At 43.3% G+C, this 27,101-nt stretch overlaps 1 protein-coding gene across 1 annotated transcript in view; it reads left to right on the forward strand.

Annotated features, from left to right (window-relative positions):
• DNAH9 (dynein, axonemal, heavy chain 9) overlaps nucleotides 1-27,101 on the forward strand; it is a 313,557-nt gene that overhangs the window by 167,892 nt on the left and 118,564 nt on the right. The window contains exons 43-45 of the mRNA XM_012653931.1: nucleotides 2,505-2,701; nucleotides 15,999-16,161; nucleotides 17,980-18,103. Coding sequence (XP_012509385.1) covers nucleotides 2,505-2,701; nucleotides 15,999-16,161; nucleotides 17,980-18,103 — 484 coding nt within the window. The remainder of the gene's footprint in view (nucleotides 1-2,504; nucleotides 2,702-15,998; nucleotides 16,162-17,979; nucleotides 18,104-27,101) is intronic.

Below are 27,101 nucleotides of genomic sequence, written 5' to 3' on the forward strand. Positions count from 1 at the left end.
TGGGACTACAGGCATGTGCCACCATGCCCGGCTAATTTTTTCTATATATTTTTAGTTGTCCAGCTGATTTCCTTCTATTTATAGTACAGACGGGGTCTCGCTCTGGCTCAGGCTGGTCTCGAACTCCTGAGCTCGAACGATCCTCCTGCCTCAGCCTCCCAGAGAGCTAGGATTATAGGCGTGAGCCACCGCGCCCGGCCGTCTGTCCTCTCTTGAACTCAGAAATAATCCAGTCCCGTGTTTAAGTGCACTGCGTTGTCCCTTTACTCACCTTGTTTGGTTTAGCTCTGTATTTTTTCCTGATAAGACCCTGGCTCTACCTGTGAAGATGTTTACAGCCCATCCCAACCTATATGACAGCCTTTTGAATGTTCAGATAGCATTTTAAGTAACCCGTTTTAGTCTGGTTTTTGCTACGCCAAACATCCTGAATCCTTCCACATCTCTCGTTATTTTTATGGAACCCAATATTTAGAACTGTCACATCTTAGATGCCCTTCTCTGAGCACTGCAGAGTTAGCCAGTTTATGTGGTCACTGTTGGCTCTGCACAGGAGTATTAATTGTCTTCAGAAGTTGGTCTGAGCTACCACTTCAGAGTAATAATGTGAATAGACATACTCTTATGTGGATAGACACAGACTCCATATCTCGGCCTTTGAAATAGAGGTTCTTATGTGGGTCCATATAGTGAAGGCACATCCTTTTGATCATAGACCCAGATATAGTTAACACAGCCATTATCCTTCCCCAACAACATTTGAAATGCCAGCCTGAAACACCCTTGGCTGCACCAAATCTTGGTAGCAAGGAAAAATCATCAAATTTCCACCAAAGAAGAAATATTATCCTGTTTCCACCATTCAAAGCTAAGAGTCTCTGATTCATGGCCCTGTGTGATTCGGCGTCACTATTAAGGAATCTTTGATTCCCTGTGTTGGTTGATTTTCCTTCTCCCTTCAACACGGCATGGCTCTGATCACAAAATCGGAGACTTCTTGTTTTGTTCATCAAAGAGTCTTTGTAGACCAGGAGTTTCAAAACCGCACTTTAGTTCTTTCTCTGCTAGATCGCTAGTGTCAATTGACTGCCATCAGAACCGATTCCCTGGATGTTAGCCCATTCTCTACCCGGGTGAATGTATCTCCGCATTACTGTCTCATGAAAGTTTTCCTGAAGTAGCAAGAATAGCCCTCCTGCATGGCCTTTATATCTTATCCAAATGTCTGAGCATTTATTCTGGCAAAGCCGTAATAGTTTAAGAGTTGTCTATGGCCCTGAAAGCACCTTCAAAATGTAGTAACTTTTCGATACTTAACTCTTTGCAGTCCTTTCCTCTTGCGCCCAGGCAGCAGTCCTGGTTCTCTGTAGATGTTATTGTCATCCTGCCTTTCCCTATATGAGGTCTGGTGAATCTCACCTCATGAGCTCACAAGGCTAACCCAGCAGTGACGTATGCCCTGGGCAAGGCCCCTGCTCATGAACTGTACCTGGACTACCTCTTCCCCAGGTAGATGCTCCAGTCTGAACTTTGGGAGAAAAGAATGGCAGGGGGGACATCTGCTTGTGCTGGTATAACTCCCTACTTGTGTCTTAGAAAACTTAATCTTTCTTGGACTATCCTCCTCAATAACCTTTTCTCCTCCCACAAGTGTCAGGTTTTGGGTTTTCACAAGGAAGTAGCTCCTTTGTGTCTCCTCTAATATGAAATTAAAAATTAGTTGCCTCTTCAATACTCTGAGGATACATTGGTAGTGAAGAGACATAGACTGCATATATTTTTAATTAACTGAGTCATTATACTAGGTACTTATTCAACAAGGTAAAGTTTGTCCTGTGTGTGAGATTTGACACACAGTGAGCCCAAATCCCTGTGAAAGTTTTATAAATGGGGGTGAGGACTTCTACTGTAAACGTTTTAAGATTACCAATGTTCGAGAAATAAACCAGTCGCCTAAGATTGGTTAGTAGCACATTCTTCAGAAACCGAGCCCTCTGGACTGAACCTGCGGAGTTGGAGCTGACAACCTCCTACAGAGTGCAATCTCACAGCAAGCAGGAAAGGGTGTTTTCCCACACTCCTGTGGACTGGGGTCCTAAATCTGCTGGAATGGGGGAAGTGAGGCCACTGGGCCGTGGTTCCTTTCGTCCAACACTGGTGCAAGAGCACCTGCTTAGGGAAATCCACCCACGTGTCCCATCCACTCCGTGACCACAGAGGCACTCTTCCGGTGCTTGTGAGGAGGCCACTTCCCACCTTCCATTTCCCATCCTTGGCTCACAAGGAGTGACACACATCATCTGTGACTTCATGGAGCTGGCAAATGCATGTTACACATCCACTTTATAAGGGCTTTCCAAGAAGGAGGAAGTATTGGAAGTAGCACTGATGCTCAATGTTTAGGGAGTGTGCAGAGAGCAAAAGCAGAACACGTGTCCCTGTCTGTGTGGAGCCAGCCTTGGGAGTCAGTTAGGCGGGTCCTTGTTTCTGTGTCTCATCACCAGGATATTGAAGAGACCGTGCAGCAGGACCAGAGCCTGAACGTGTACTGCCACTTTGCGAATGGTATTGGGGAGCCCAAGTACATGCCTGTGCAGTCGTGGGAGCTCTTGACCCAGACTCTGGTGGAGGCCTTGGAGAACCACAATGAAGTCAACACGGTGATGGACCTGGTGCTCTTTGAGGATGCGGTGCGCCATGTGTAAGTGTGCCTCTCTTCTCGCCTCTCCCCAGCTGCTTCCTCCTCCCGATGACTGGGGCTTCATTTGGTCATGTGAGGACACTTTCATGAAGCCAGGAAGGCAGCTTCCGCTTCGGCCATGAAGGGCGAGGTGGCTGCCGGCAGAGCAGCTGCAGCTCCTGCCACTGGCCCCAGGGGGCAACACAGTGCTGGCGCTGGCAGAGCTGGCTTCACTTCCAGGTCTGTCCCTGCGTATCCCTGGGCGTGATCACGGTGACACCAGGGAAGATTTGAGGTCCAGAACAGCTCAGGACCCCCATCACTACCACCCCTGCTGGTCCAAGGACCAAGTTTTTAAAAAAACGAGATACAGTGTTTTCATTCAAGTGCACACTATTTCAAAAATTAAATATCCTTGTGAGTGTTGTGGCTGTCCAGCGGATCACTGAGAGTACTCACCAGCCTCTCAGATCATTTGTGCTCCCACCAGTACTGTCCCCTGTGCTGCTCCTTACAGTCCCCCGTCTGAGTCCCACTTCCCACCCCGCCCACCCTCCAGACCTCTTCCACCTTGCCCGGGAGCTCGTGGTCTTCAGCTGCAGAATCTGCCTCACTGTGACTTTCCCTTCACTGCCGAATTCTACCTGAAACCTGACCGGCCTCTGAGTTGGGGAAAGTGGTGTTTTCTTCCCCGTCCTCTGTACCCCAGGCCCTAGACAGGAGTGTCTTCCCGATCCCCCAGCCCCCCACAATGGCACACTCAAATCCTTTCTCCTCTCATCCTTCACGAACCCCAGTTCTCTTGAAACAGAAGCAATCGCACATTTGCACTCCTCCTCTCTGCTTGTTACTGTCCCTGCTGAACTCCAGCCACTCCCCATCGCCCACCCGTGGCCTTGGCCCCTGGGCCCTCTCTCTCCTCACCCACACCTGACTCACTCCCGGGTCCGGCAGGTCCTTCAGTTCCTTGGCCCCCTTGACTCCCAGGATCATTCCTTCCACCAACACCTCAGCTCTCTCTCGTGCGTCCCTACCCTAGAACGTCAGTCTTCGATCAGGAGCCCACCTCCGAAATCTCGACCTCAGACACCGCACTCTCTGGTGTGTACCTTCCACCTTTCCACTCACCTGCTCTGGATTTTTGTTCCAGCTGTTCTTAAACTTCATCAAGACTTCCTTCCCTGGACTGACCACTTTCTCAAACCTCCTTATCCCTCCCCCTACCATGTCTTTCCTTTCCTTTTTAACCACCATAGACTCCATCATCCCAGTGCCAGCTCCCCGAACTCTCCTGCCATTTATGCATGTGACAAAACCCCACTGTGGTTAAACCCCACTATCTTCTTATTCTGCACCTGCCCCTAAGCAGCTGGACATTGTTGAAGAAAAGTCCTCTGCCGTGTTGACTGGTTTTGCTTCGGACTTGCAGCCACAAATATCAGATGGGCTCTCGACCTTGTGAGAAATCATCTTCCACTACCCTGGCATCTTGTTCCTCTTGCTCTCCTGTGATAGCACATTGCACATTTCTCCTTTCTTCACAAAATTCCAACCGCCTTCCCCATCTTCGTTCCCAGTGAATGAGCACATCTCTTCTTTCACTGAGATAATGAAAGTGACCCGAGAATAATTATCACACCACCCTGTCATCAAATCTAACAGCCTATGCATAGCCCACCTTGCCTCCCACCCACAACCCTGCCGTCCTTGCTGTTGCAGTTATTGAACAGCCCTGTTCCTGCCCAAGGCCAGTCCTTCCCCGTGTGCGCTGGATGCCATCTCCTCACACCTTCTCAGAGACTTCATTCTTCGCGTAACTATCTTCTCTCCCTCTCTCCCCCACTCCCCCTCCCTCTCGCTCTCCCCTCCCTTTTCTCTCCCTATTCTTTCATCTTGCCCCATCATTAACTTCTGGATCACATGCACCAGGACAGAAACCTGTCACGTTATCATTTATGAAAAAATAATCAACTATTCCTTGACCCTTATATCTCTCTCCATCTACTACCCCCATTTCTCTGCTCCTGCTCATGACAAAACTCATCAAAAGGGCTGCCCATCCCTGACCTACTTCCTCACCTCTAATCCCCTCCTCTGTCCACTTCTCAGCACTTGAACGAAGCAGCTCTTGCCACAGCCACTACAGCCCCGCCTCTTGCCAACGTCAGTGGTCACTGCTAGGTCCTCACCTGTGCTACGTGACACCCCTCCCACACCACTGCATTTGTTGTGATTAACCACTCTATCTACTGGTTCTCAGCCATCCATTCACCCAACACATATTTAGTATGAGTGCAGGGATCTTTGTTTTATCCACTGCTAGGTCCCCAATACCTGGGCAGCATCTGGAACCTGGCAGGTACTCAGTAAGACCTCTTAGTGTGTCCTATGCAGAGGGAAAGAGAGAGGGAAGGGGGTAGAAAGTGCTGGGAGTGATCCCAATTTTAGGTAGGGTCGTCAGGAAGGCCTCCCTGAGATATGACATGTAAGAGCCACACTCGACATAGAACTCACTGCGGGCCTGGTACCTAGTGCTTTGCATATATCGATGCATTTAGTTTTTGCAAAAACCCTGAAGAAGGTGAGGTCTGTAATTATCCCTGTGTTATAAATGAGGACACTGAGACCCAGAGAGAACAGAGAAGTTGCCTAAGGTCACACACCTCATATATAGGTGAGCCAAACATACACTCACATCTGGCTCCAGAGTCTGTGCCGAGACCATCACACTGTGACACTTCTTCATACACCTTTTTCTCTCCCCCAACCCAATGTGAGCTCCTTGAGCACATCGTCTTGCTTGCTGCTGAAACCCCAGTCCCTTAGACAATGCCCAGTGCGTAGTAGAGGTTCAGTAAACGAGGAATTAGAAAGTCTGTTCACTAATTAACCTGGTGAAGCTTGAGTATTTTCCCTCCTCTTTAAGAGCTACCAGCACCTCTGTCATAGTCTTGGAAATGAGGCAAGTCTCTGTCCTTTAAGGGTGAATTTAATTTGGGAGATTAGCAAGTGATTCGGTCAATGCAGTTTCCAACATGGGTGATCAAACTGACTAATATCATTTTTAGGAAAAAATAAGGACTGGCTATGAAAACTGGCTTTCCTTCTGAGGTTTATAAACAGGCTTTAAAGACAGTTTCCACATTTAGCAATGACAAAATAACTGGAAAAACGAACTGCCTGGAAGGGGCCAACTCTGAAGAATAAAGTGTATTTGGATGTATTAATAATTTCCTGTACATTTGTTTAAAGATATCAATGTCCCATTACTTTATCCTTACTGTCCTCCCCTCCCCTCCCTGGGGCTGTTGACCTCTCCGCTGCCTTTGCCAGCCAGAGAGAGCAGAGCATTCCCTTCTCAGGTCAGAAAAGGGAGCACCTAACAATGCAGGGAGAAATACAGATACCCTAACAGAGCAGGAAGATTCTATGGCCTTACATGGCTGCACGCAGTTCAGAGGGGTTTGAACTCACTCCAGGAAGGTCCCCGCCTCTGAGACCCAAGGAGGGGGTAGGACAGGGAAGAGAGGAAGGAGTATGTATCTGCCTTCCCTGTAACCCGCAGGTCCAGGGGCCAAGGTGAAAGTCTATTTTTATGGTGCAATAAAGCACATGCTCATCTGACTCCATCTGGCTGTTTATTCTCATTTCTTGAGTTCTTAGCATTTTCTTTTGTTTGATTTCCCTACACCTTTCCCCAGCTTTGCTTCATTCCTTTTCTGCTGCTTTAACACAAAACCCAGTAATGGAACACTGTGTACTGTTTATATACACGGGTTCTGGAGATAGAGCCAGACCCAGGTTCAAATTTCTGCCACAAATTGGCTGGGATGCTTTGGGAGAATACTTCACTTTCCAAAGCCTCAAATGTTCTCACCTGGAAAATGGGGACAATAAAAATGCCTGCATCATAGGGTTGTTGCTATCTAAACAAAGCTTTACACTTAATAAGCAGTCAATAAATATTAGGGTCTTTTTCTTTGAGCTGTTGGTTTCTTTTTTTAATCGTATGATTTTTCTTTTCTACTGACTTCCTCCACTATATCTGCAGATTCTTGTTCTGCTTTTTCTTAAAGCCTTAAACTACATCTTTTGCCCTACTTTGGGCATAATCTCCATCCATCTTTTTTGTCCCTTTGTATTTTTACTCCTACAAATATTTTCTGCCTCCCTTTTTTTCCTCTTAGAATCACTTAGCAATCATTAACAAAACAAGAAACTTCAGATGTACCTCTTTTGTGCCCCAAGTATCACCAGTCCTCTAGGGGTGTGTGTGTGTGTGTGTGTGTGTGTGTGTGTGTGTGTGTGCGTGCACATGCATTTAGTCCTCAATAAACCAACTTCCTCCAGCTGTGCTGTGGTGCATCTTGAGCTATTGTTGTGAATCTCCCAGAAATTCAGTAATGGGCTTAACTCAGACAGCCTTGGTTTTCTGGCCCAGGAGCCCTTTAGAATATTGATCTTCTTTTTTAAATTTTGTAATTTAAATGCAGAGTCCTTTGCCCTCGTCAGAGGTTGTTAATGAATCCCCAGCTGGAGTCTAATGCTGACGGTTGCAGACTTAACCATTCTTCTTTGGAAACTTCATCACTAACAATGCACTTCCCATTTAGATATTGAATAACATGGGCCATGCTAAGCTGAGTTCACGCTTCCAGAATAGAGATTCCAGAACCCAGGTGGACGACTCCTCCACCTCCTCCATGCTTGTCATTCTCTTTCCCCCACTTATTCATTCCTGCCCACGCTTTCTGAATCAAGAGACAGGACCTGGATAACTTAGAGCCATAGCTTCTCCTTTCATCAGGCACCATCTAATGTGGACAAAAAGCAGATGATCTCTTGTACCCGGCATAAGGAATGATCATGCACATCACCCCAAATGGGTTGTTCTGTTTAAACGTAACAAAAATATATTGAATATCTTCAATGTCCTAGTGCACTGTAGAGAATACAAAATTAGTATATGCACTCTTCAGACACCTAAAAATTATGGTTTAATAAGAGAGCAAGAGAAGGGTAAATCTATCTGATACAGGAGAGAGTATAAGTATCACAATTAAATAATTAAAGTGAAAAAGTAAAATCATAAAAGAACTAAATGTAGGTCAATAAATAACTCCTGAATATTTAGGTGAATAGATTTTAACTAAATAAAATTTAATAATTGACTACATACAATTTTAAATCCTAAAAATTTCTCTATATTAAAACACCTTGAAGAAAACTGGAAGGTAAAAGTGCCAAATTGGAGGATAATTCAAAACAAGGGGTCTTACAAATAAATAGAGCGGACACTTCAACTGAAAAGTAGGCAATTGACACGAACAGAAAATTCACAAAAGAAAAAATACGTAATGATCAATAAACATGAAAAATGTTCAATTCCCTAGAAGTCAAATAAATAAAGACTAAAACCATGATATTTTCAACCATTAAATTGGTAGATTAAAATATATATGTAGGCTGGGCACGGTGGCTCACACCTGTAATCCCAGCACTCTGGGAGGCTGAAGCAGGAGGATCACTTGAGCTCAGGAGTTCGAGACCAGCCTGAGCAACAGTGAGACCCCATCTCTACTAAAAATAGAAAAAATTAGCCAGGCATGGTGGCAAGTACCTGTAGTCCCAGCTATTTGGGAGGCTGAGGCAAGAGAATAGCTTGAGCCAGGAGTTTGAGGTTGCTGTGAGCTAGGAGGATGCCACAGCACTCTAGCCCAGGCAACAGAGTGAGACTCTGTCTCAAAAATATATATATATATGTAACACCCGGTGTCACCAAGGGTTGAAGGCTAGACTTTCTTACCCACTGTTAGTGGTAGTTGTTAAATCATATACACTTTTTTTTTAATTTCAAAATATTAAGGGGATACAAATGTTTTTGGTTACATGGATCACTTTTATAATGCTTGAGTCATGGCTATAAGTGTGCCCATTACCCAAATAGTGTTCATTGTATCCATTAGATAGGTGTTTGATGCTCCCCTCTTCCCCCCACCCCCCGCCAACCCCTGCTTGATTTCCACTGAGTTCTACTTCCCTCTGTTCATATGTTCTCACTGGTTAGTTCCAATTTAATAGCAAGTACATATGGTGTTTGTTTTTCCATTCTTGAGATATCTCCTTTAGGATAATGGTCTCCAGTTCCATCCAAACTGCTGCAAAAGGCATTAATTTCATCCTTTTTATGGCTGAGTAGTACTCCATGGTGTGTGTGTGTGTGTGTGTGTGTGTGTGTGTGTGTGTGTGTGTGTGTGTATACCACCTTTTTTTAATCCACTTGTGAAATGTTACTGATTTATGTCCATTGATTTCATATCCTGAGACTTTGCTGAATTTATTTATCAATTCCAGGAGGCTCTTGGTGGAGTCTTTGCGGTTTTCTAGGTAAAAGATCATGTCATCAGCAAAGATCAATAGCTTTACCTCCTCTTTCCTGATTTGGATACATTTTATTTCTATCTGTTGCCTGATTGCTCTGGCTAGGACTTCAGCACTATGTTGAATAAAAGCGGTGATACTGGGCACCCACGTCTTGTTTCAGTTCTTAGTGGGAATGCTTTCAACTTTTCCCCATTCAGCATGATGTTGGCTATGGGTTTGCCATCTGTGGCTTTTATAATTTTGAGATATGTTCCTTGTATGCCTAGTTTGTTGAATGTTTTTTATCATGAAAGCATGCTAAATTTTGTCAAATGTTTTTTTCTGTATCTATTGAGTTGACCGTATAGTCTTTGTTTTTGCTTCTGTTTATGTGGTGAATCACATTTATTTCATATGTTGGACCATCCTTACATGCCTGAGATGAAGCCCACTTGATCTTGGTGGATTATTTTTTGACATGCTGCTGAATTGGGTTTGCATCTGTATTCATAAGGGATATTGGGCTGTCGTTTTCTATTTTTGTTGTGTCCTTTCCCAGCTTTGGTATCAAGGTTATAGTGGCTTCATAGAATTAGCTGGGGAAGAATTCCCTCCTTCTCAATATTATGGAATAATTTCTATAGACTTGATTTCTCCGTCAATTATGAAACTTAGTTTTGCAGGATACAAGAGTCTAGACTAGCAGTTATTCTATTTAAGAAGATTGGAGATGAGGCCCAACTCCCTTCTGTTTTGTAGGATTTCTGCTAAGAAGTCTGCTAATAGCCTGATAGGTTTTCCTTTGGTCAGTTATTGTTTACACTTACCTGCTTGTAGAATTTTCTCCTTCATTTTGACTTTGGCCAGGTTGATTACTATAATATGTGTCTTGGAGATGTCCTCTTTGCTTTGAATCTTCTCAGATTTCAATGACCATCTTATATCTGGATGTCTGGATCTCTGGTGATACCAGATAAATTTTCCTCAATAAGTCCCTCAAATATATTTTCCATGCTTTTAACTGTTTCTTCTTTTCCCTCAGGCATGTTTATAATTCATATGTTAGTTCACTTCACATAGTCCCATATCTCTGTAAGTGATTGCTCTGCCTTTTTGGTTCTCTTCTCTGCCTCTCTAAATGACTGGGTTAGCTCAAGAACTTTGTGTTCAAGCTCTGAAATTCTCTCTTCTCCTTGGTTTAGTCTGTTGCTGATGTTTTCTGCTGTGTTTTGAAATTCCCTAAATGACTCTTTCATTTCTTTAAGTTCTATTATATCATTTCTTATGTTGTCTAGCTCTTTAGTGACTTTTTCATTAATTCCTGAAATATTTTTGGGTTCTTTTTGTTAGTTTTCAAGTTTCTCTTCAATTCCATTCATCTTATTTGCCAGCCATATTCTGAATTCCATTTCTTTCATCTCAGCAATTTCCTTGTGGATGGAGTCCACTGCTATAGCTCCATTGTGATCCCTTGTGGGTGTTGAGTTATTTTGTTTTTTCACGTTGCCAGGGTTCTTTTGCTGGTTTCTTCTCTCTTGTTCCTCTTCTCTAAGCTCTGGGTTATTAGGATGGCAGGGCAGTTGTTCTCCTTTGCTGGGAGTCTCCTGTTTAGTCAGGGGAGGGGGATGACCCACACTAGATGGAGCTTTCCTGAGCTACTCTGGAATGTTGTTCCATCGGAGGAGGGGCAGGCGCAGTGAAAGCTGTTTTGTTTTGACCCATTCCCCTGTGATTGCCTCAATTTGAACCAGTGCTGGATCATCTTCGTGTGGTGTGGAGGGTTGTTCCCCAGCTCACTGTTGAAAGTTTGCATTGGGGACTGGATGTGACCCTCTCCACCATGGTTGTTGTTGTGGGGGATTTCTCTGGCTGGGGTCACCCAGTGGAGGTAACAGTAGCTGCTGGGTGAGTTAATTTAGACAGTCATTGTGGATGGCCAGGCTGTAGGCATTTGTACAAACCAGGTCTAGGAGTAATGTCTGCTCAGGGCTGGGGGGTCCTGGGTGAAGCATTGGTCCTTGAGGAGGTTCCACCAGCCAGGTGGCAGTGATGAAGACTCAGAGGTAGTGTCTTCGAGCCTAGGCTCAACTTTGGACTCTTGGGGGTGGCACAGAGCCTTGGGCTCAGGTGCAGTGAGAGATTCACAGCTGATTCTGGGGATTACAGGGACAGAGCTTCACATATGGATGGCTGTTCTGCCAGCGTGGAGACTGCTGATGCCCAGTCACACAGGCAGGGGTTTGTCTCAGTGGCCCAGAAACTGTGCGGAAGGGCCAGAGCTGCTGATTGGCCACAATTCTCCCCCCCACATCTAGGGCCCACTGAGGCAGTTGCCCAAGATTTCCCATGTGGTGCCTGTGGCATCTGAGATTCCTCTTCTGCTCAGATCCCACACAGGGGAGGAAGTGTGCTCAGCCCCTAGTCACAGAGCATGACACAGGGGAGCTTTTGTTCTGTCTCCTCCCTCCCTGGCCTAGGGGGTGTGATGCCAAGGCTACTGCTGGAAGGCTGAGTTCCAAGCAGACTTGGCTCCTTGCACCAGAGTGATCAGGATGGTGTTGGTTGCAGAAACCTAGGATTGGCAGTCACCAGGTCTCTCCTACACCTGCTCTCTGGTGCAGTGTCTCTGTATAGACTCTGAGCAGCTCCCCAAACAGCCCAGTGGCCTGCAGTGGAGGAGGGAGACCCACTGTAGCTCAAGCTGCCTGTAACTTTTATTCCTCTCCTATAAAGTGGTGCTTCCTTGGTTGCTTCTAGTCTGCTGTTTTCCCCTCTTCCCAGCAGTGTAAATTGTATTGGGATCCCCAGCTTAATCTCTGAGTCAGTGGGTGGTGCTTGTAAGAATAGACCACGCCCTGTTTGACTGAGTCAGTAGATGCCGTAATGAGCTATGTACAGTTGTTCTGCCCGTCAGTGGTTGATGCCTGCAGGAAAGAGCTAACTTCAGAGATGTTCTTTGTGCCTGTGATAGGCGTTAGCCCTTTGGAAGAGGTACTTCAATGCCCCAGGCAGCATGAGGGGCCCTGCAGCTTCCAGGAGATTGCTTGTTCTCCACCACAACAGAGGTGAGTGGAGGAGTGAGGCTGGGCGAGGTTAAGCTGGGCAAGCCTGGAACCCTCTGCAAAGTCTCGGCAGGGCTGAAAGGTTGTATCTCAGGCCCCTGGGAAAAGCCACTGGAGAAGGGCCCATGCAGCTTTTTCAAACTGGAAAGATTGTTCGTGGGGGAGGAACCATCTGTAACTCACTGACTGGCTGTCAGAGTGGGCTCCACCCCTCTCTCCCTACCCCTGCCCCAAGAGTCTCCCTTCAGGGTCTGTTTGCAGACCGAATGTGCCGTGCTCAGCCGCAAGGGTGCCATGGGCTGGGAACTTCTCTCCGGGGGACCTGCCCTAGTCTGACAGCATGACTTTCCTGTGTTGGGTGGGTAGGCGCTCCACCAGATCTTCACAGCTCAGATCCTCACTGTACTCTCCCATCAGTTCTGCCCACGTGGGCTCCCTCGCCTCCCAAATCAAGCTTTCAAATCCTCTCTTGTGCCCCCTAGCAACCCAGTTTAATCTTGGGGGCATGAGATCCAGCCTGCATGTCTGACCCACTGGCATGTGTCTCTGGGGAAAGCTGGCAGGCAGGGAACTCCTAGACTGGGCACAACTGGGTCCACTGCAAGTTGTCAAGGGGGCAGGTGTGGGCCCCACTCTCTGTGGAAACCTCATACTGGAGGACACTGCAGCTGATGAGGGGTGGTTGCTCATAAAAATCTCAGTCTGCCCTCCCATCTGTGATGGGCGGGGGACAAGGGGGGAGGAAAGAGTCTGAATGGAAGATAGCTGGGACCCTGGCTCCTCCAGTCCCTCTCCCTGGGAGGAAGCCTGCACAAATGTCCATGCTCTGGGATCCTGCTAGTTCTCCACCCAATTCAGTGGTTGCAGCAGCACTTGGCTTTGTAAGGGTGGAAAAGCTTCCATACAACTCAACAGCCTGCTAATTACCAAAGGTGTATGAGAAGGAGAAACAAGATTCCCCTCCCTTACCCCTTCACTGTGTTCTGAGCCTCTCTGGGTCAGATCCTAGCCAATATCTTTTTTTCTTTTTCCTTTTCCTGTTCTGCTTCCCAATTTCTCTCTGTGAGGTTCCTGACAGCCTCTGGTATTTATTCTTCTGAACTACAGCCGAGCTGTGCCCATTCTCCTTTACCCTTTATCTGAAACCCTTCCTTCCCTCCAGGATGCTTTGACTCTCCCCCAGCCTATGTCTTCTGAGAGGAGCATTCAGACCGTTAACATTGACTGGTAGAATTGATATGTGGAATGTTGATCTGTTCATCACGTTGGATAGTACCTTATTGCTTTGTTTTCCTTCTTGTGCTGTTGTTTTATAAGAGTTGAGAGTTTTATGGGTTTTGGGGGTGATTTTACACTGGTGGGTATCCACTGTGCTGATTCATATATAATGCAGTTCTCAGTATTCCCTGCAGGGCAGGTCTGCTCATGGCAAATTCCCTAAGTGTTTGCTTGTCTAGAAAAGACTTAATTTCTCCATCAGTTGTGAAACTTAATTTTGCAGGATACGAAATTCTAGGCTGGCTGCTGTTCTGTTTAGAAGATTGAAGATGGGGCCCCAGTCCCTTCTGGCTTGTAATGTTTCCACTGAGAAGTCTGCTGTTAGCCTGATGGGTTTTCCTTTGTACGTTAGTTGTTGCTTTCTTCTTGCTGCTTGCAGAACTTTCTCCTTCATTTTGACTTTGGCCAGGTTGATTACCATGTGTCTTGGAGATGTCCTATTTGCTATGAATCTTCCTAGGATTTGATGACCATCTTGTATCTGTATGTCTGAATCTCGGGTGATACCAGGGAAGTTTTTCTCAGTAAATCTCATATACACTTCTGCTAGGGGTTCTTTGCCAACGGCAAAAGCATACTGTAGGAGAAATGAGGCAATAAAGACCCACAAACAAAGTTATCAATATATGGAAGAAATGTGCAGAAATAAGAAAATTCAAACCACAGAAGCACAACACAAAACCACTTGCATTTTGTTAACATATCAAACCCCACCTGCCACAACTCCTGCCCAGCCCTTCCTCCAAACTGGGGCTAGCTAGACCTTACATTGCTCCACCCTTACTTACTTTGACTATGGCATTTCTGATTATATCACTAACACAAGACAGGGATACAAGACTGTAGCCTGTGCAATTCAGTCTCAAATGTATCCTCTGCTCTATCCCGAATTCTTGCTCTCACACTTTTGGTCCCCAAGATCACCAACACTGTCTCTTCTTCTGCATCCATTTCTCCACAGCAGCCTGATCACTGTGTCATATGTTCCTAAATTCACAGACTTAACGCATTCTAATTCAACTGACATAATCCAACATATTCTCATCCTCCAATATAACAGGCTCAACTTTTGATCAATTCTACCTAAGAAGAGTACAAATTGGAACCACCATTTCGCAGGGGCAGTTTTTCAGTATGTCTCAAAGCCCTAAAAACTGTCTTGCTGTTTGACTAAGCAATTTCACTTTTAGGAACTTATCCTGAGGAAATAATTAGAGATACAAACAAAGAAATTATATATCATTATTTCTAACTGGGAAATGTTGGAAACAACCTGAATCCAACAATAGTCTATTGCAGACAAGCAACTTATTCTATTTTATTATCAATACAATGTTCATATTTTATACAATATCAGTCTGCCATCAAAAGCATGGTTTATTTAGCCAGTTATTTAATGGCGTGATAATCACAGTACATTGCTAAACAACAAAATTATTTCAAAACACAGCGTACAAGGTGTACTCAATTTTTAAAATAGACAGGATATAAATATATCGACTTTTCGGGTGTAATAAATGTTTATACAGATAAATATAAGTTTATACACATACAGACAGACACTAGGAAAAAAGTCTGGAAGAACATATGATTAATGTCAATGCTGTTTATTGCTAGATAGTAGAATTATGGATTTTTATGTATTTTGTGTGTGTTGTACAATGCGTAGCCATTGTTTTTAAGATGAGAAATGAAAAGGGAATGGGGCTTATTTTTATGAAGAATGTCACACCTTACATAAGGTATACACACTGTTGAGAGGGGTTAAAGAATAGATTGGCAATCACTTCTTGACCTTTTGGCTGGGATCAAGTGTGAGGAAAAGATTGGCAGAGCTCCCCGGAGGAGAGCCTGTGAGCAGCCCGAGGGAGGGTGAAACTTTAGGAAGAGCTGGAGGGGCAGGAGGGGTGGTTTCCCCTGGAGGGAATGAGGCCGGGAATAGACCCCACTGCTGGGGGTGGGAATGGGAATATGAGAGTGGACACAAGGCTGCCCAGGGAACGCCAGAGTAGCGAGTGTCTTGTGTGTTGACAATAAGAATCCACAAATACTCTCACAAAGGGTATCGTTGTCCGGGAAGGGTTGAGGGAGGGAGAGACAAGAGCTATGTCAGGGATCCCTGTCCGCCCCCTGCTGACTTTGCCCTTGCTCCCCTCTTTCCTAAGAGGAACAAACTTTTCTTGCCTTGTCCTCTAGGCTTCCCCAATTCTTTTTTCTTACTGTATCTACTTTTCTCTTTTTCCATCCCTTCTTCTCGCCCAAAAGCAGTGCGGTGGGAGGGGTGGCAGAGTCAGGCGTGGCCAGGGAGTAGAGCGAGGGCATCTTGGGTCCTCTCCCCATCACAATCACCCTCCCCAAGGTGCCTGCCTGCCACGGGCCCTCCCCCCGCTGTCACTGGGTCGCTGGAGGCTGTGGTTTAAGGCAAAGCATCAGTGACTCACTCCACTTGGGCAAGAAGATAAGGCCAAATCTGAGGACAATCAAGTTAAAGTTTCCCACAGCTCCACCTGGGACGCACCTGCAAGGAAGGCTCCTGTTCCCACGCAGACTTCTATCCCTGCTTCTCACCGCCGTGAGTCTGATCACGCGACATGCCTGTGCTTCCTCCCCTCTAGCTGCCACATCAATCGCATCTTGGAGTCCCCACGGGGAAATGCGCTGCTGGTTGGCGTAGGTGGGAGCGGCAAGCAGAGTCTGACCAGGCTTGCCGCTTTCATCAGCTCCATGGACGTATTCCAGATCACACTGCGCAAAGGCTATCAGATCGCCGACTTCAAGGTGAGAAGGCCGGGCAGCTGTGGGAGGAGACACAGCCTCCCTCCAACCACACACAACTCCCTGTCGTCCTTGGTCAGTTCTCCAAGTCCCCTGCCCAGAACCTCCCCTTCATCGTCTGCCCATTTTCTTCTTAGATTCTGGGCTGTGACATGAGTGGCTCTTTTCTTGTTAGACTTGGCCTGAGAACCGTTGACTTTTCCAAGGTCTGCCTTGGTGAGACCTTAGCTGCCCTAATTACGTCTGTGGGGCCTCAGCTCTTCCCCCGATCAGAAGCACATCTATATCACATTCACACACAGCTTGCCAGAAGCTCTAGTAGACTTAGGAGGAATTCCAAAGGCCTGCTCAAGTTTCATAAGACATTCATATTTTAAAAGATGGGTTCAGTAACCACAGGCCCCTGAGACCTTGAGTGACATTTCCTGGTTTCAGACAGCAGACACTTAGGAATACCGATACATGCTCTGAAAAGTGAAGAAAGACCTTGCATACAGCCTTGAAAGGTCATTTTGTCCAGTGCCCTCCCTTTTCTCCATGGCCACAACAGTCACGGTAGGAAGCTACAGTGTAAGTTCTATCAGGATGCTGCTCTTGCTGTTGCTGGGAGAACTCCGGCCAGCACTGAGCCAGGCCCACCCACCTGCCCTCATAATCTCCCGGCCTGATAGGAGAGGTAGGTGCTCACTGCAGCTCTGAAACCACAGCTCAGCCTCTCGATGACTGGCTACATCTAAAGTCATACATCAAGTTCACATTAGGTCTTTCTTTAGCACTTCCAAAAAAGACAAGATAGTGTCATAGAAATTATGCATTTACAGAATGATCTGAGACGGCGGGTCTCTACCTTGGCTATATACTGGAATCACTGGGAATCTTTGAATAATGGTAATGCATGTGTTCCACATCCAGATATTCTGATTTAACTGGTCTGGGGCATGGTCTGGGGACCACAATTTTTCAAAGCATTCTCCAGATGATTCTAATGAGAATTGAGAAACGCTGTCTTAGATCATTCTGTAAAAGCCTAAGATGGGAACCACTGATCTAACAGGAAGATTGATATCTTTAAAGGGGAGTTACTTGGACACTGAGCTAGCTCTGTGGTAAAGGAATGTATGATGCTCTTAGGGAATAGCCTAGTGGTGCTAAAGAGAGAGGAGCAACCTAAGGGACTGATAGCTGAGTCTGGCAAGGGTCATACTGCAAAAGAACCAAGATTGACCAAGCTTGGCATTCTAGCCCCAAACTTCATCCACCCGCAGTTTTGAATGGATGTGATTTCCTGTGGGTGATTGTGTGTGCTGTGTGTGTGTATGTCCCCAATGTATTTTTTCAACAAAAGTCTTTTTCTGGAGCTAGTCATAAAAACACAAGACACTGTTACCATAAGATACATTCATCTCTTCAGTCAAGACCAAGAGCAAGCACTTGCCTTCTGAAGCAGGTCTTTCGCTTGTATGAGGATATAAGTAAAAAGGATGAGTAAGAGACCACTCCTGGCCTTTGAAAATCTGTAACCTCTTTGCACGAAGCAGGCACTCCAAAAGCTAGTGCAAGAGCCATTGCGGTTGGATGGATTAAAGGCCATCACTGTGTAGTTTAACTTGCCCACCTCTATTGGCAATGAGGCCTGGAAACAAAGTGTAGTTTCCTGCCTATCAGCGCTGCAGAGCACTCCTCCCTGCCTTGCACTGTCACTTTGCTGTATTTCCCATTGAAGTTGATAAGAAAATAGTTCCATTCCTAGAGAGTGGGTTGGGGATTCTCTTTCAAGGAGGCCTTCTTCTCAGTGATCTCTGATATTGGTTGTTCCTGCAGGTGGACCTGGCCAGCCTGTGTCTGAAAGCCGGGGTAAAGAACCTCCGCACAGTGTTTCTCATGACGGACGCCCAAGTGGCTGATGAGAGGTTCCTCGTGCTCATCAATGATCTCTTGGCATCTGGTAGGAGACTCCTTGCACTTTGGTGTCCATAATAAATTCCCCCTGGAATCAGAACTATTCAAAGATGGAAACTTGGTCCAAGATCACAAGAGCTAGGTCAGAGAAATGAGGAATAAAACTGATATAGCAAAGGAATGGTTCATCAAGGCCCTTCTCAAGGTGGATGTTGGGCCTGCTGTCCTGGATCTTTCATTCTCCTTTCATCACAAAACAGACAATAATCTTAGGGCTCTTTTAGTGGGTCCAGATCTGATTATGGGAAGAAGAGTAAGTTAAGGGGCTGGTGATTTGCTGAGCCCAGAGAGAGGGTGCTGCCTCCCTCCCCATATCCAAGACAAAGAGAAACCAGAATGCGTGTACCTCGGATAGATTAGGCTTTGGCAGGAAGATATACACAAAGAGAACGTGCACACCTAAAACTTACATAATAGGGCAAGATTACCTTACCAGTTTAATTAACTAATGACTTAGAACCTCATGGAAGCAGGAATATATGTAGAATATCTCCACATAGCTTTTCTTGGTCCCCAAAGAACTTGGCAGGGGTTGTCAAGTGCCCTGTGACACTATCTGTGCAAGGTGGGACTTCAAGGAAAAGCTCAACCCTTGCTACTTCATTGTTCTTATTTATCTAGGAATTCAGGACTTACGGCAACCATTCCCCTGCTGCAAAATTTAAATATATATATATATAAATATCAATATATATATGTATGTATCTCCAAGAAGACAATACAATGCATAAATTATGCATTTACATAAATGTGTGCATTTATGTCAATTAAAAAAAAATTTGCTTCTCTGGTTTTAAACTGAGTGCAGCATCTTCAAAACCACCTTTTAATCTGAGTTAAGAAAAACAGTCAATATACAGATGTTTCTTAACAAAATTCCTACCCCCAGAGTTGTAGCATGTCAAAAGCCCATTTCTCCACAGTCTACTCCCTGGCTCTGATTAAGTACTCTTTAGTTTATAAAGTCCAAGAACCATGATCACAAGTACCTTTCTCCATAGTCTATCCCATATCATAAGTAGTATAAAGTAGTATATTTCAGAATGGCTCCTGACAGTCCCTAGAAATTTCACTGCTTCATATTTTGTGGCATTGCAACCCATGTCATCTTATTGTCGCTTACATGGGAAGCCAGCAATCCCTGGTCCATACCATACACTAGCAGGCACCATGAGCAATCTTTGGCTTATTTCAGATGAGGATCCATGTCCCAAGTTCCTTACTGTGCTGATTCCTTGCATTACATTGATCCCACCCTTTCATTTCTTTCCCAACCTGCCCTGTCCATGTTAGCTTTATATCCAGGGGTTTGCCTACTAACTTTTTTCCTCCAATGCAACAAATTTTCCCTTTCCTAAAATACTGTGTTTTTAACATCTCACTACCTTCTACAATAGTATTTAACCTACAACATTGCCTCATCTTTTATTATTTTACTAAATAATGAGTGAGGAGTCCAACTGCCCTCCCCGCCCTGAAGCTACCCTAAAGCCTAATTTCTAAAACAACTGAAGAGAGTAAAACCGTGCTTCCAAAGACATAGCTTTAGAGATGCTAGGCATGTTGCCAGTCTCAAAATGTATTTCAACTGGCTCAAATCCAGCCAGGTGACTGCCTCCTAAAATAATGTCTGAGACAAAGAAATTGTTACATTTTTACCAATTGAAATTTTATTCCTCAATTATTTTTAATTTTTCATTTATAAGACAATTTTTTTCAAGCACAAATGAATTTCTGAAGCCCTGCCAGTGAAAACTTAATGCAATCAGCCAGCTCCAAAGGCCTGGAGTTTTAGGCTCACAGCTCCCTTTTAAGGCTTCTGTCTTAAAAAAAAAAAAAAAAAAAAAAAAAAAAAACAGCAAATGCCAGTACCATGCTGTTTTGGTTACTATAGCTTTGTAATTAGTATAGCTTGAAGTCTGCTAAAGTGATTCCTCCCAATTTGTTCTTTTTGCTTAAGGCTGCCTTGGCTATTCAGGCTCTTTTCTGATTCCTTACAAAGCATAAAATTATTTTTTCTAGATATGTGAAAAATTATGTTGATATTTTAGTGGGGATGGCATTGAATCGGTAAATCACTTTAGGTAGTATAGGCATTTTAACAATGTTGATTCTGCCATCCATGAGCATGATATGTTTTTCCATTTGTTTAAATCCTCTGTGATTTCCTTCCTCAGAGTTTCATAGTTCTCCTTGTAGAGGTCTTTCACCTCCTTGGTTGAATATATTGCTAGGTATTTTATTTTCTTTGTTGCTGTTGTGAACGGTATTGAGTCTTTGATGTGATTCTCAGCTTGACTGTTGTTGGCATATAGGAATGCTACTGATTTGTGTACATTTGTGTACATTGATTTTGTAACCTGAGACTTTGCTGAGTTTGTTTATCAATTCCGGGAGGCTCTTGGCAGAATCTTTGAGTTTTTCTAGATATAAGATCATATCATCAGCAAAGAGCAATTGTTTGACCTCTTCTTCCCCCACTTGGATAACCTTGATTTCCTTCTCTTGCCTAATTTCTCTGGCTAGGACTTCCAGCATTATGTTGAATAAAAATGGCGAGAGTGGGCAACCTCATCTGGTTCCAATTCTAAGAAGGAATGCTCTCAATTTTTCCCCATTCAGTATGATGTTGGCTAGGGGTTTGTCATGTATGGCTTTTATAATTTTGAGATATGCTTCATCTATGCCTATTTTGTTAAGAGTTCTTATCATAAAAGTTTGTTGATTTTTGTCAAATGCTTTTTCTGCATCTATTGAGAGATCATATGGTCTTTGTTTTTGCTTCTATTTATGTAATGAATCACATTTACAGATTTGCGTAAGTTGAACCATCCTTGCATCTCTGGGATGAAGCCCACCTGGTTGTGGTGGATTATTTTTTGATGTGCAGCTGAATTCAGTTTGCTAGGATTTTATTGAGAATTTTTGCATCTGTATTTATAGGGGATATTGGTGTGTAGTTTTATTTTTTGTTGTGTTCTTCCAATGGATCAGAACAGAGAACCCAGATATAAAACCATCCTCATATTGCCATCTGATCTTTGACAAAGCAGACAAAAACATACACTGGGGAAAAGAATCCCTATTCGATAAATGGTGTTGGGAAAATTGGATAGCCACATATATAAAAACCAAAACAGGATCTACACCTCTTACCATTCATGAAAATTAATTCATGATGGATAACAGACTCAAATCTAAGGCATGAAACTATAAGAATTATAGAAGAAAATGTTGGAAAAACTCTTAAAGACATCAGCCTAGGCAAAGAATTTATGACGAAGGCCCCCAAAGCAATCACAGTAACAACAAAATAAATAAATGGGACCTGATCAAATGAAAAAGCTTCTGCACAGCCAATAAAACAATCAACAGAGTGAATAGACAACCTGCAGAATGGGAGAAAACGTATGCATTCTATATATCTGATAAAGGGCTTATAAACAGAATCTACAAAGAACTCAAGAAAATCAGCAAAAAAATCAAACAACCCCATTAAAAAGTGGGCAAAAGACATGAACAGAAACTTTTCAAAAGAAGATAGACCAATGGCTTAGAAACATGTGAAAAACTGCTCGACATCTCTAATCATCAGAGAATTACAAGTCAAAGACACCATGAGATATCACCTAACTCCAATGAGAATGGCTTTTATCAAAGAAATTCCAAAACAACAAATGATGGTGTGCATGTGGAGAGATAGGAACACTTATACACTGTTGGTGGGACAACATCTATGGGAAATAGTATGGAGATACCTCAAAGAACTAAAAGTAGACCTACCATTTGATTTAGCAATCCCACTACTGGGTGTTTACCCAAAGGAAAAATGGACATTTTATTTTAAAAAGGCACCTGCACCCAAATGTTTATAGCAGCACAATTCACAACTGCAAAGATGTGGAAACAACCCAAGTGCCCATCAATACATGAGTGGATTAATAAAATGTGGTATAAGTATACCATGGAGTACTACTCAGCCATAAAAAAATGGTGAACCAATACCTCTTGGGTTTACCTGGATGGAACTGGAGACCATTCTTCTAAATATCATAAGAATAAAAAAACAAACACCATATGTACTCACCATTAAATTGGAACTAATTAAACAACACTTATGTGCATATATGGAAATAAAACTAGTTGGAAATCAAGCAGGTCGGGGGGGGCGGCAATGAGTAAAGTTACACCTAACAGATACAATACACAGTATCTTAGAGATGGAAAAACTTATAACTTTCTCTCAAACTGCACAAAAGCATTTTGTGTAACCAAAACGTTTGTACCCCCATAATATCAGAAATAAAATAAAATAAAATAGCAAGATTTGTAAACACATGTTGAAGTGGAGACACAGTTAAGAGTAACACTTTTTTCTTCCAATCCTCATCCCTTTCTTTCTTAACAACTTCAACAGGGAAAATTAGAGCATATCTTAGTTCTAATTTTCCCTGTCAAATAAGTAATTTCTGACTGAAAAGTAACTACCAATCTAGTCAAGGCTTCAGGGATTCCTCATAACTTCACTATCTTCCAAATTTTTCCATTTTGTGGGATATGCAATTACTTTACCCTTGAATAACACAGTAAAGACTAGAAAACTGTAACTTGGGCTACCTTTCCTTTAACTCATTCCTTTATAGTTATGTGCAAGTCCTATTAGGCTAGATATAAGGTATGGTGAGTGAATTCCACTGATGCAACTTTCTTCCAAAAACATCTCCCTCAGAAAACCGGTGATCTCATGACATATGTTTCCTCTCACACTTCTTTAGCTCACTGTTTCATCCCTTGTTTTCCCGGCACCATTTCTAACAATCAAACCATGGTGGTAATTTGTCTCATGAATCCCACTTCTAACACCAGCCATAGCATTTTAAAACCCACCTTGATGCCTGTTGCATCTCAAGGGGGTTACAGATTGACAAAGAAGAAATCTTACACACAACGTAAAAAATGTTAAATTAAGTTACTGGTTTAATTAGAAAAAGATACGTAATTGTACAAGAAGGAAAGTGACCACCCAGGGCAGGAGCAAATGAAGCACATCTTTGAGTCACTTCCCTTGGCTGCCAGAGACTTTAATGAGGGTTATGCAGCTATTGGAGACACAGTGCATGAAATGTAGGTTATTGCTGCATCTGAAATGTTCCGTACTTGCTATGTCCTTATTGACCTGGTATAATAATCCCTGAAGAATGTACACTGACCATCAAACCCACGTACTTAAGGAATTCTTACAAAAATTGTTCCGTGTTGGTCCTTGACCCAAACCCATCATCAGAAAGGCCCATTCTAATTTAGAGGGAGAATCAGAATTATCCCCTGGCTTTCCAGGACAGCATCTCTTCCTCCAGCCTTCTGAAAGCCCATTTTATTTTGGTTCCCTACCAATTAGCACTAACCAGCTAAGAAGACCTAGTGAGCACCAGGTGTGATGTCCCTTCCTCTCCTAACTGTGACATATTTTGTACTTTCTTTTTCTTTGAGATCTTAGGTTAAGATTTTCCTTTTGTTTTTCAAAAGGCTTAATTGCTTTACTCCAAAATTACTATTTCTTTTCCCTGGCCCAGACTAGATCACTTTCCATTCATTCATATATTCAATAATTATTTATTAAGTTCCCATGCTCCAGTCACAAGGTATTGTGCTCAAAGATGAACAACATATAGCCTCTGTGTGGTCTAGTGAAAGAGTTTATAACTATCTGGGTCCCTTCTCATCTAAAGTCATATTCCTCTTCATCTCTGAACTAGACTGTCTTTTTTATATTCGGGTCAAATCCCCTCTTGGCATATCAAACATGAAAAGATCACTTTGTGTTCCATGTGCTTTAGGATTAGGTCCAGAACTGACATGTTAGTGTTCTACACACGTCACATGAGAAGGCAGAATCTGGAAATACCTGTAACAAACTTGGCATTGGATTGTTCTCCACTGAACATCTGGAACTGGACTTACCAATAAGCCATCTATCTGTTAAATAAGCTGAATTCTGGCCCAATCTCTCAAAAAGTTAAAAAAAAAAAAAACACAAAGTTTGGGGCAAAAGAGCAGCCATCAAGCATGCATTGAACCTCTTGGACATACTTTGTGGACGCATTGGATCTGCTTACCAGACATGTCCTCAAATTACAGACAGTGGAACTTTAAACCAGCACCTGTTTGACTCTCCAGCTGCAAAACAGAAATTCCCAAAGAGTAATCCAAAAAGGTGCTTGAGTAATCAGACTTTTCTTTTCTTCTTCTGGTACTGAATTTTTTTTTCTTCTTGTGGTATTAAAGCCATATCCAAATTAGTTAGGACTTTGTGTCTTGAATTGCTAGCCTTTCCTTTACCACTTATATCCAAGAGATAATCGATTGCCACCAATTTTCCCCCAACCGTCTCTGAATCCCTATCATCTCTATCTTGACTACCACTGATCTTGTCTTTTGCTTCAACAAAAGGACATTTCTTGACTCTTCTCCCTACCTCCCAGGTTATCCCCATCCAATCCATTCTCCTCACTGCTTTCAGAAGAGTCTATCTAAACTAAAATTCCTTTATTAGTTCCTAACTGGATGCAGAATAAAACGCAAGCCCCTTTAACCTGTTCCCTTCCCTCCTTGTGAGCCTTACTCCCTTATTACTATCTTGTAATTTTTAACTCCTCGAGGAAACACACTGTGCTGTTTCCTGACATCCTTAATGATTTATGCTGTTCTTTTTGAACCTCATCCCCTTTCCCTTCTTTTCCTGGATTAACTTCTATCCTTAGTAGAAGACTTACCTCGGGTATTATCTCTCTAGGAAACCTCTGATCCACTGTCCTGTATTCTTAGCACTCAATGGCTGCACGTGCCACTATTGTATTGAAACAAGATCACAAACATATGAAAGGCAAAAAATATGTTGTCTGCTGTTGGTTAATTGTGTGTTACTAGATAATCCAGAGATACAAAAAAGAAGGATTAAATATCTACCACCCAGTTTAGGATAAAACAACACTGATATAGCTATAACCCTCTGCAGAGGCTATGGTTTTTCATTATTTATATTGTCAGCACTTAATACATCTCGCAGCACATAATTAACACTTGGGAAGTAGTTCTTGAACTAACGTTGGTAATACCATAAGGATGATGCAGCAGCTTACACATGTTAGAGGTTACTGTTGGGCGTATGCTTTGGAAAGGTTCCAATGGAGAAAGAAGGACAGAGGACTGAAATAGCCACCCCATTCCCTTGCTTTTCTCACTTAAGACCAGGGAAATGCGTTTTAAAACTAGCAAGCCTAGAGAGGGTCAAAGCCCTTAAGCCAGTGTGAAGCTAACTAGTTCATGGAGAATCTAATCCTTAGTTTTGCCTTTTTTATGATGAAGCTCCAACTAACTGGACCATGTTAAATTATCCAGATCTCTTCCCCAAAAAGCAGTGTGGCCTCTGAGGAATCCCAGACTAACATAGAGACAATGGTGACTGGTCTGGCTTCGAAAATATTACAATATTTCAATGACTACATGCAGGAGTCATAGAGTCAGAAATAAGGTTTCCCGACTTTAGGTCTCAGGAGGAAAGTTTTCAAATATTTAAATAGCCTCTGCTTCCATTCACATCACAGAATCCCCGCTGGCAGTTCAGTTTCCTGCTTTCAGCATGACTGCCTAGGTCACACAATAAGTGACAGGAATGTCATCTGGAGAAATTACAGGAACAAATCTGAAAATGCATACTTTGCTCCCAATTCAGAGGTATTTATCCCTGACATTCCATCGAGTGGTCTTTTTCTTCTAGGTACTGGGGATCTCGTGACAAACACCGGCATCACATGACCTTAGAAAATGTCTCCAAGTGGCCCAGTAACATCTTGGCAGTAAGGGTATCAGTGAATCTGGGTCAGCAAACTTTTTCTACAAAGGATCAGAAAATAAACATTTTAGGCTTTGCAGACCATACTGTCTCTGTCACAACTACTCAACTCTGTCACTGTAGTGCAAAAATAGCCATAGATAATACCTAAATGAATGAGCTTGGCTGTGGCCAATAAAGTTTTATTTACAGGCCATAAAATTTTAACTGCACATAATTTTCACATGTCATTAAATATTATCATTTAAACTTCCAACACATACTAAGTATCATTTTATTTTCCTAGCACTTTTCTCTGACCCTATTTTTAACAAAAGAGGCTGAAATGAGTTATTCCATTAGTAAGATCTTGATTTTGACAAACTATAGTACAGGGTATTTTACATGCATGCTATTACGTATCTTAAAGAATGTAAACTACATTTGTAAAATTTGTACAACTAAGGGAAGAAAGTGAATGATCACTTTCATGATAATTTTTTTTTTATTTTGACCTTAAATGATTAAAGCTAATTAGTATAAACGTCTTAGGAGACTGCTCGCTGGGTTAGTCTGTCAAACTACGCAGACCAGAATCTGTTGGAAAGTTGTCATGCGTTTTCTCCAGATGCAGTAGTTCCAGAAAGTGCAGCAGCTTGAATGACAGCTAGAATCATAATTTCCGCTGCTCCGATTAATTGCAGACCAAACCACTCCCTTCGAGGACCTCGCCCAAGTCCAAAAGGTTGTGGGGTGGTAAGGTGGCCCCAGTGACGTCTTTCAGCCCTCATACTTCTGTGATGCTGACATTTCAGTTATGGAAGAAGGAAGAAGCATGTGGGCATGGACAACTTTAAAGGGGTGCTTGTGTATGATTCCAGGTCCTGGTAGCCTCAATAGCTCCCTAAAGACTTGCTCTAGAAATGAGAAAGATTTGCTTTTCTGATACCCATCAAATAACCTGGAGTAAACCACATTCACTTTTACATCATATGCAGTGTTGTCAACTTTTTAGCAATACCAGTGCTTCCTGCATTCTTACCTCCATCCACCTCATCTCTTTCATTGAGAAAACTGACACCTTTTAGCACGGGCCTCACAACTACCTTTATCCAACACAGTCTATCTCCATTTCTTTGCAGTTTTCTCCTTT

The sequence above is a fragment of the Propithecus coquereli genome, unplaced genomic scaffold (genome assembly GCF_000956105.1).
Source record: "Propithecus coquereli isolate 6110/MARCELLA unplaced genomic scaffold, Pcoq_1.0 Scaffold435, whole genome shotgun sequence".
NCBI classification, from domain to species: domain Eukaryota; kingdom Metazoa; phylum Chordata; class Mammalia; order Primates; family Indriidae; genus Propithecus; species Propithecus coquereli.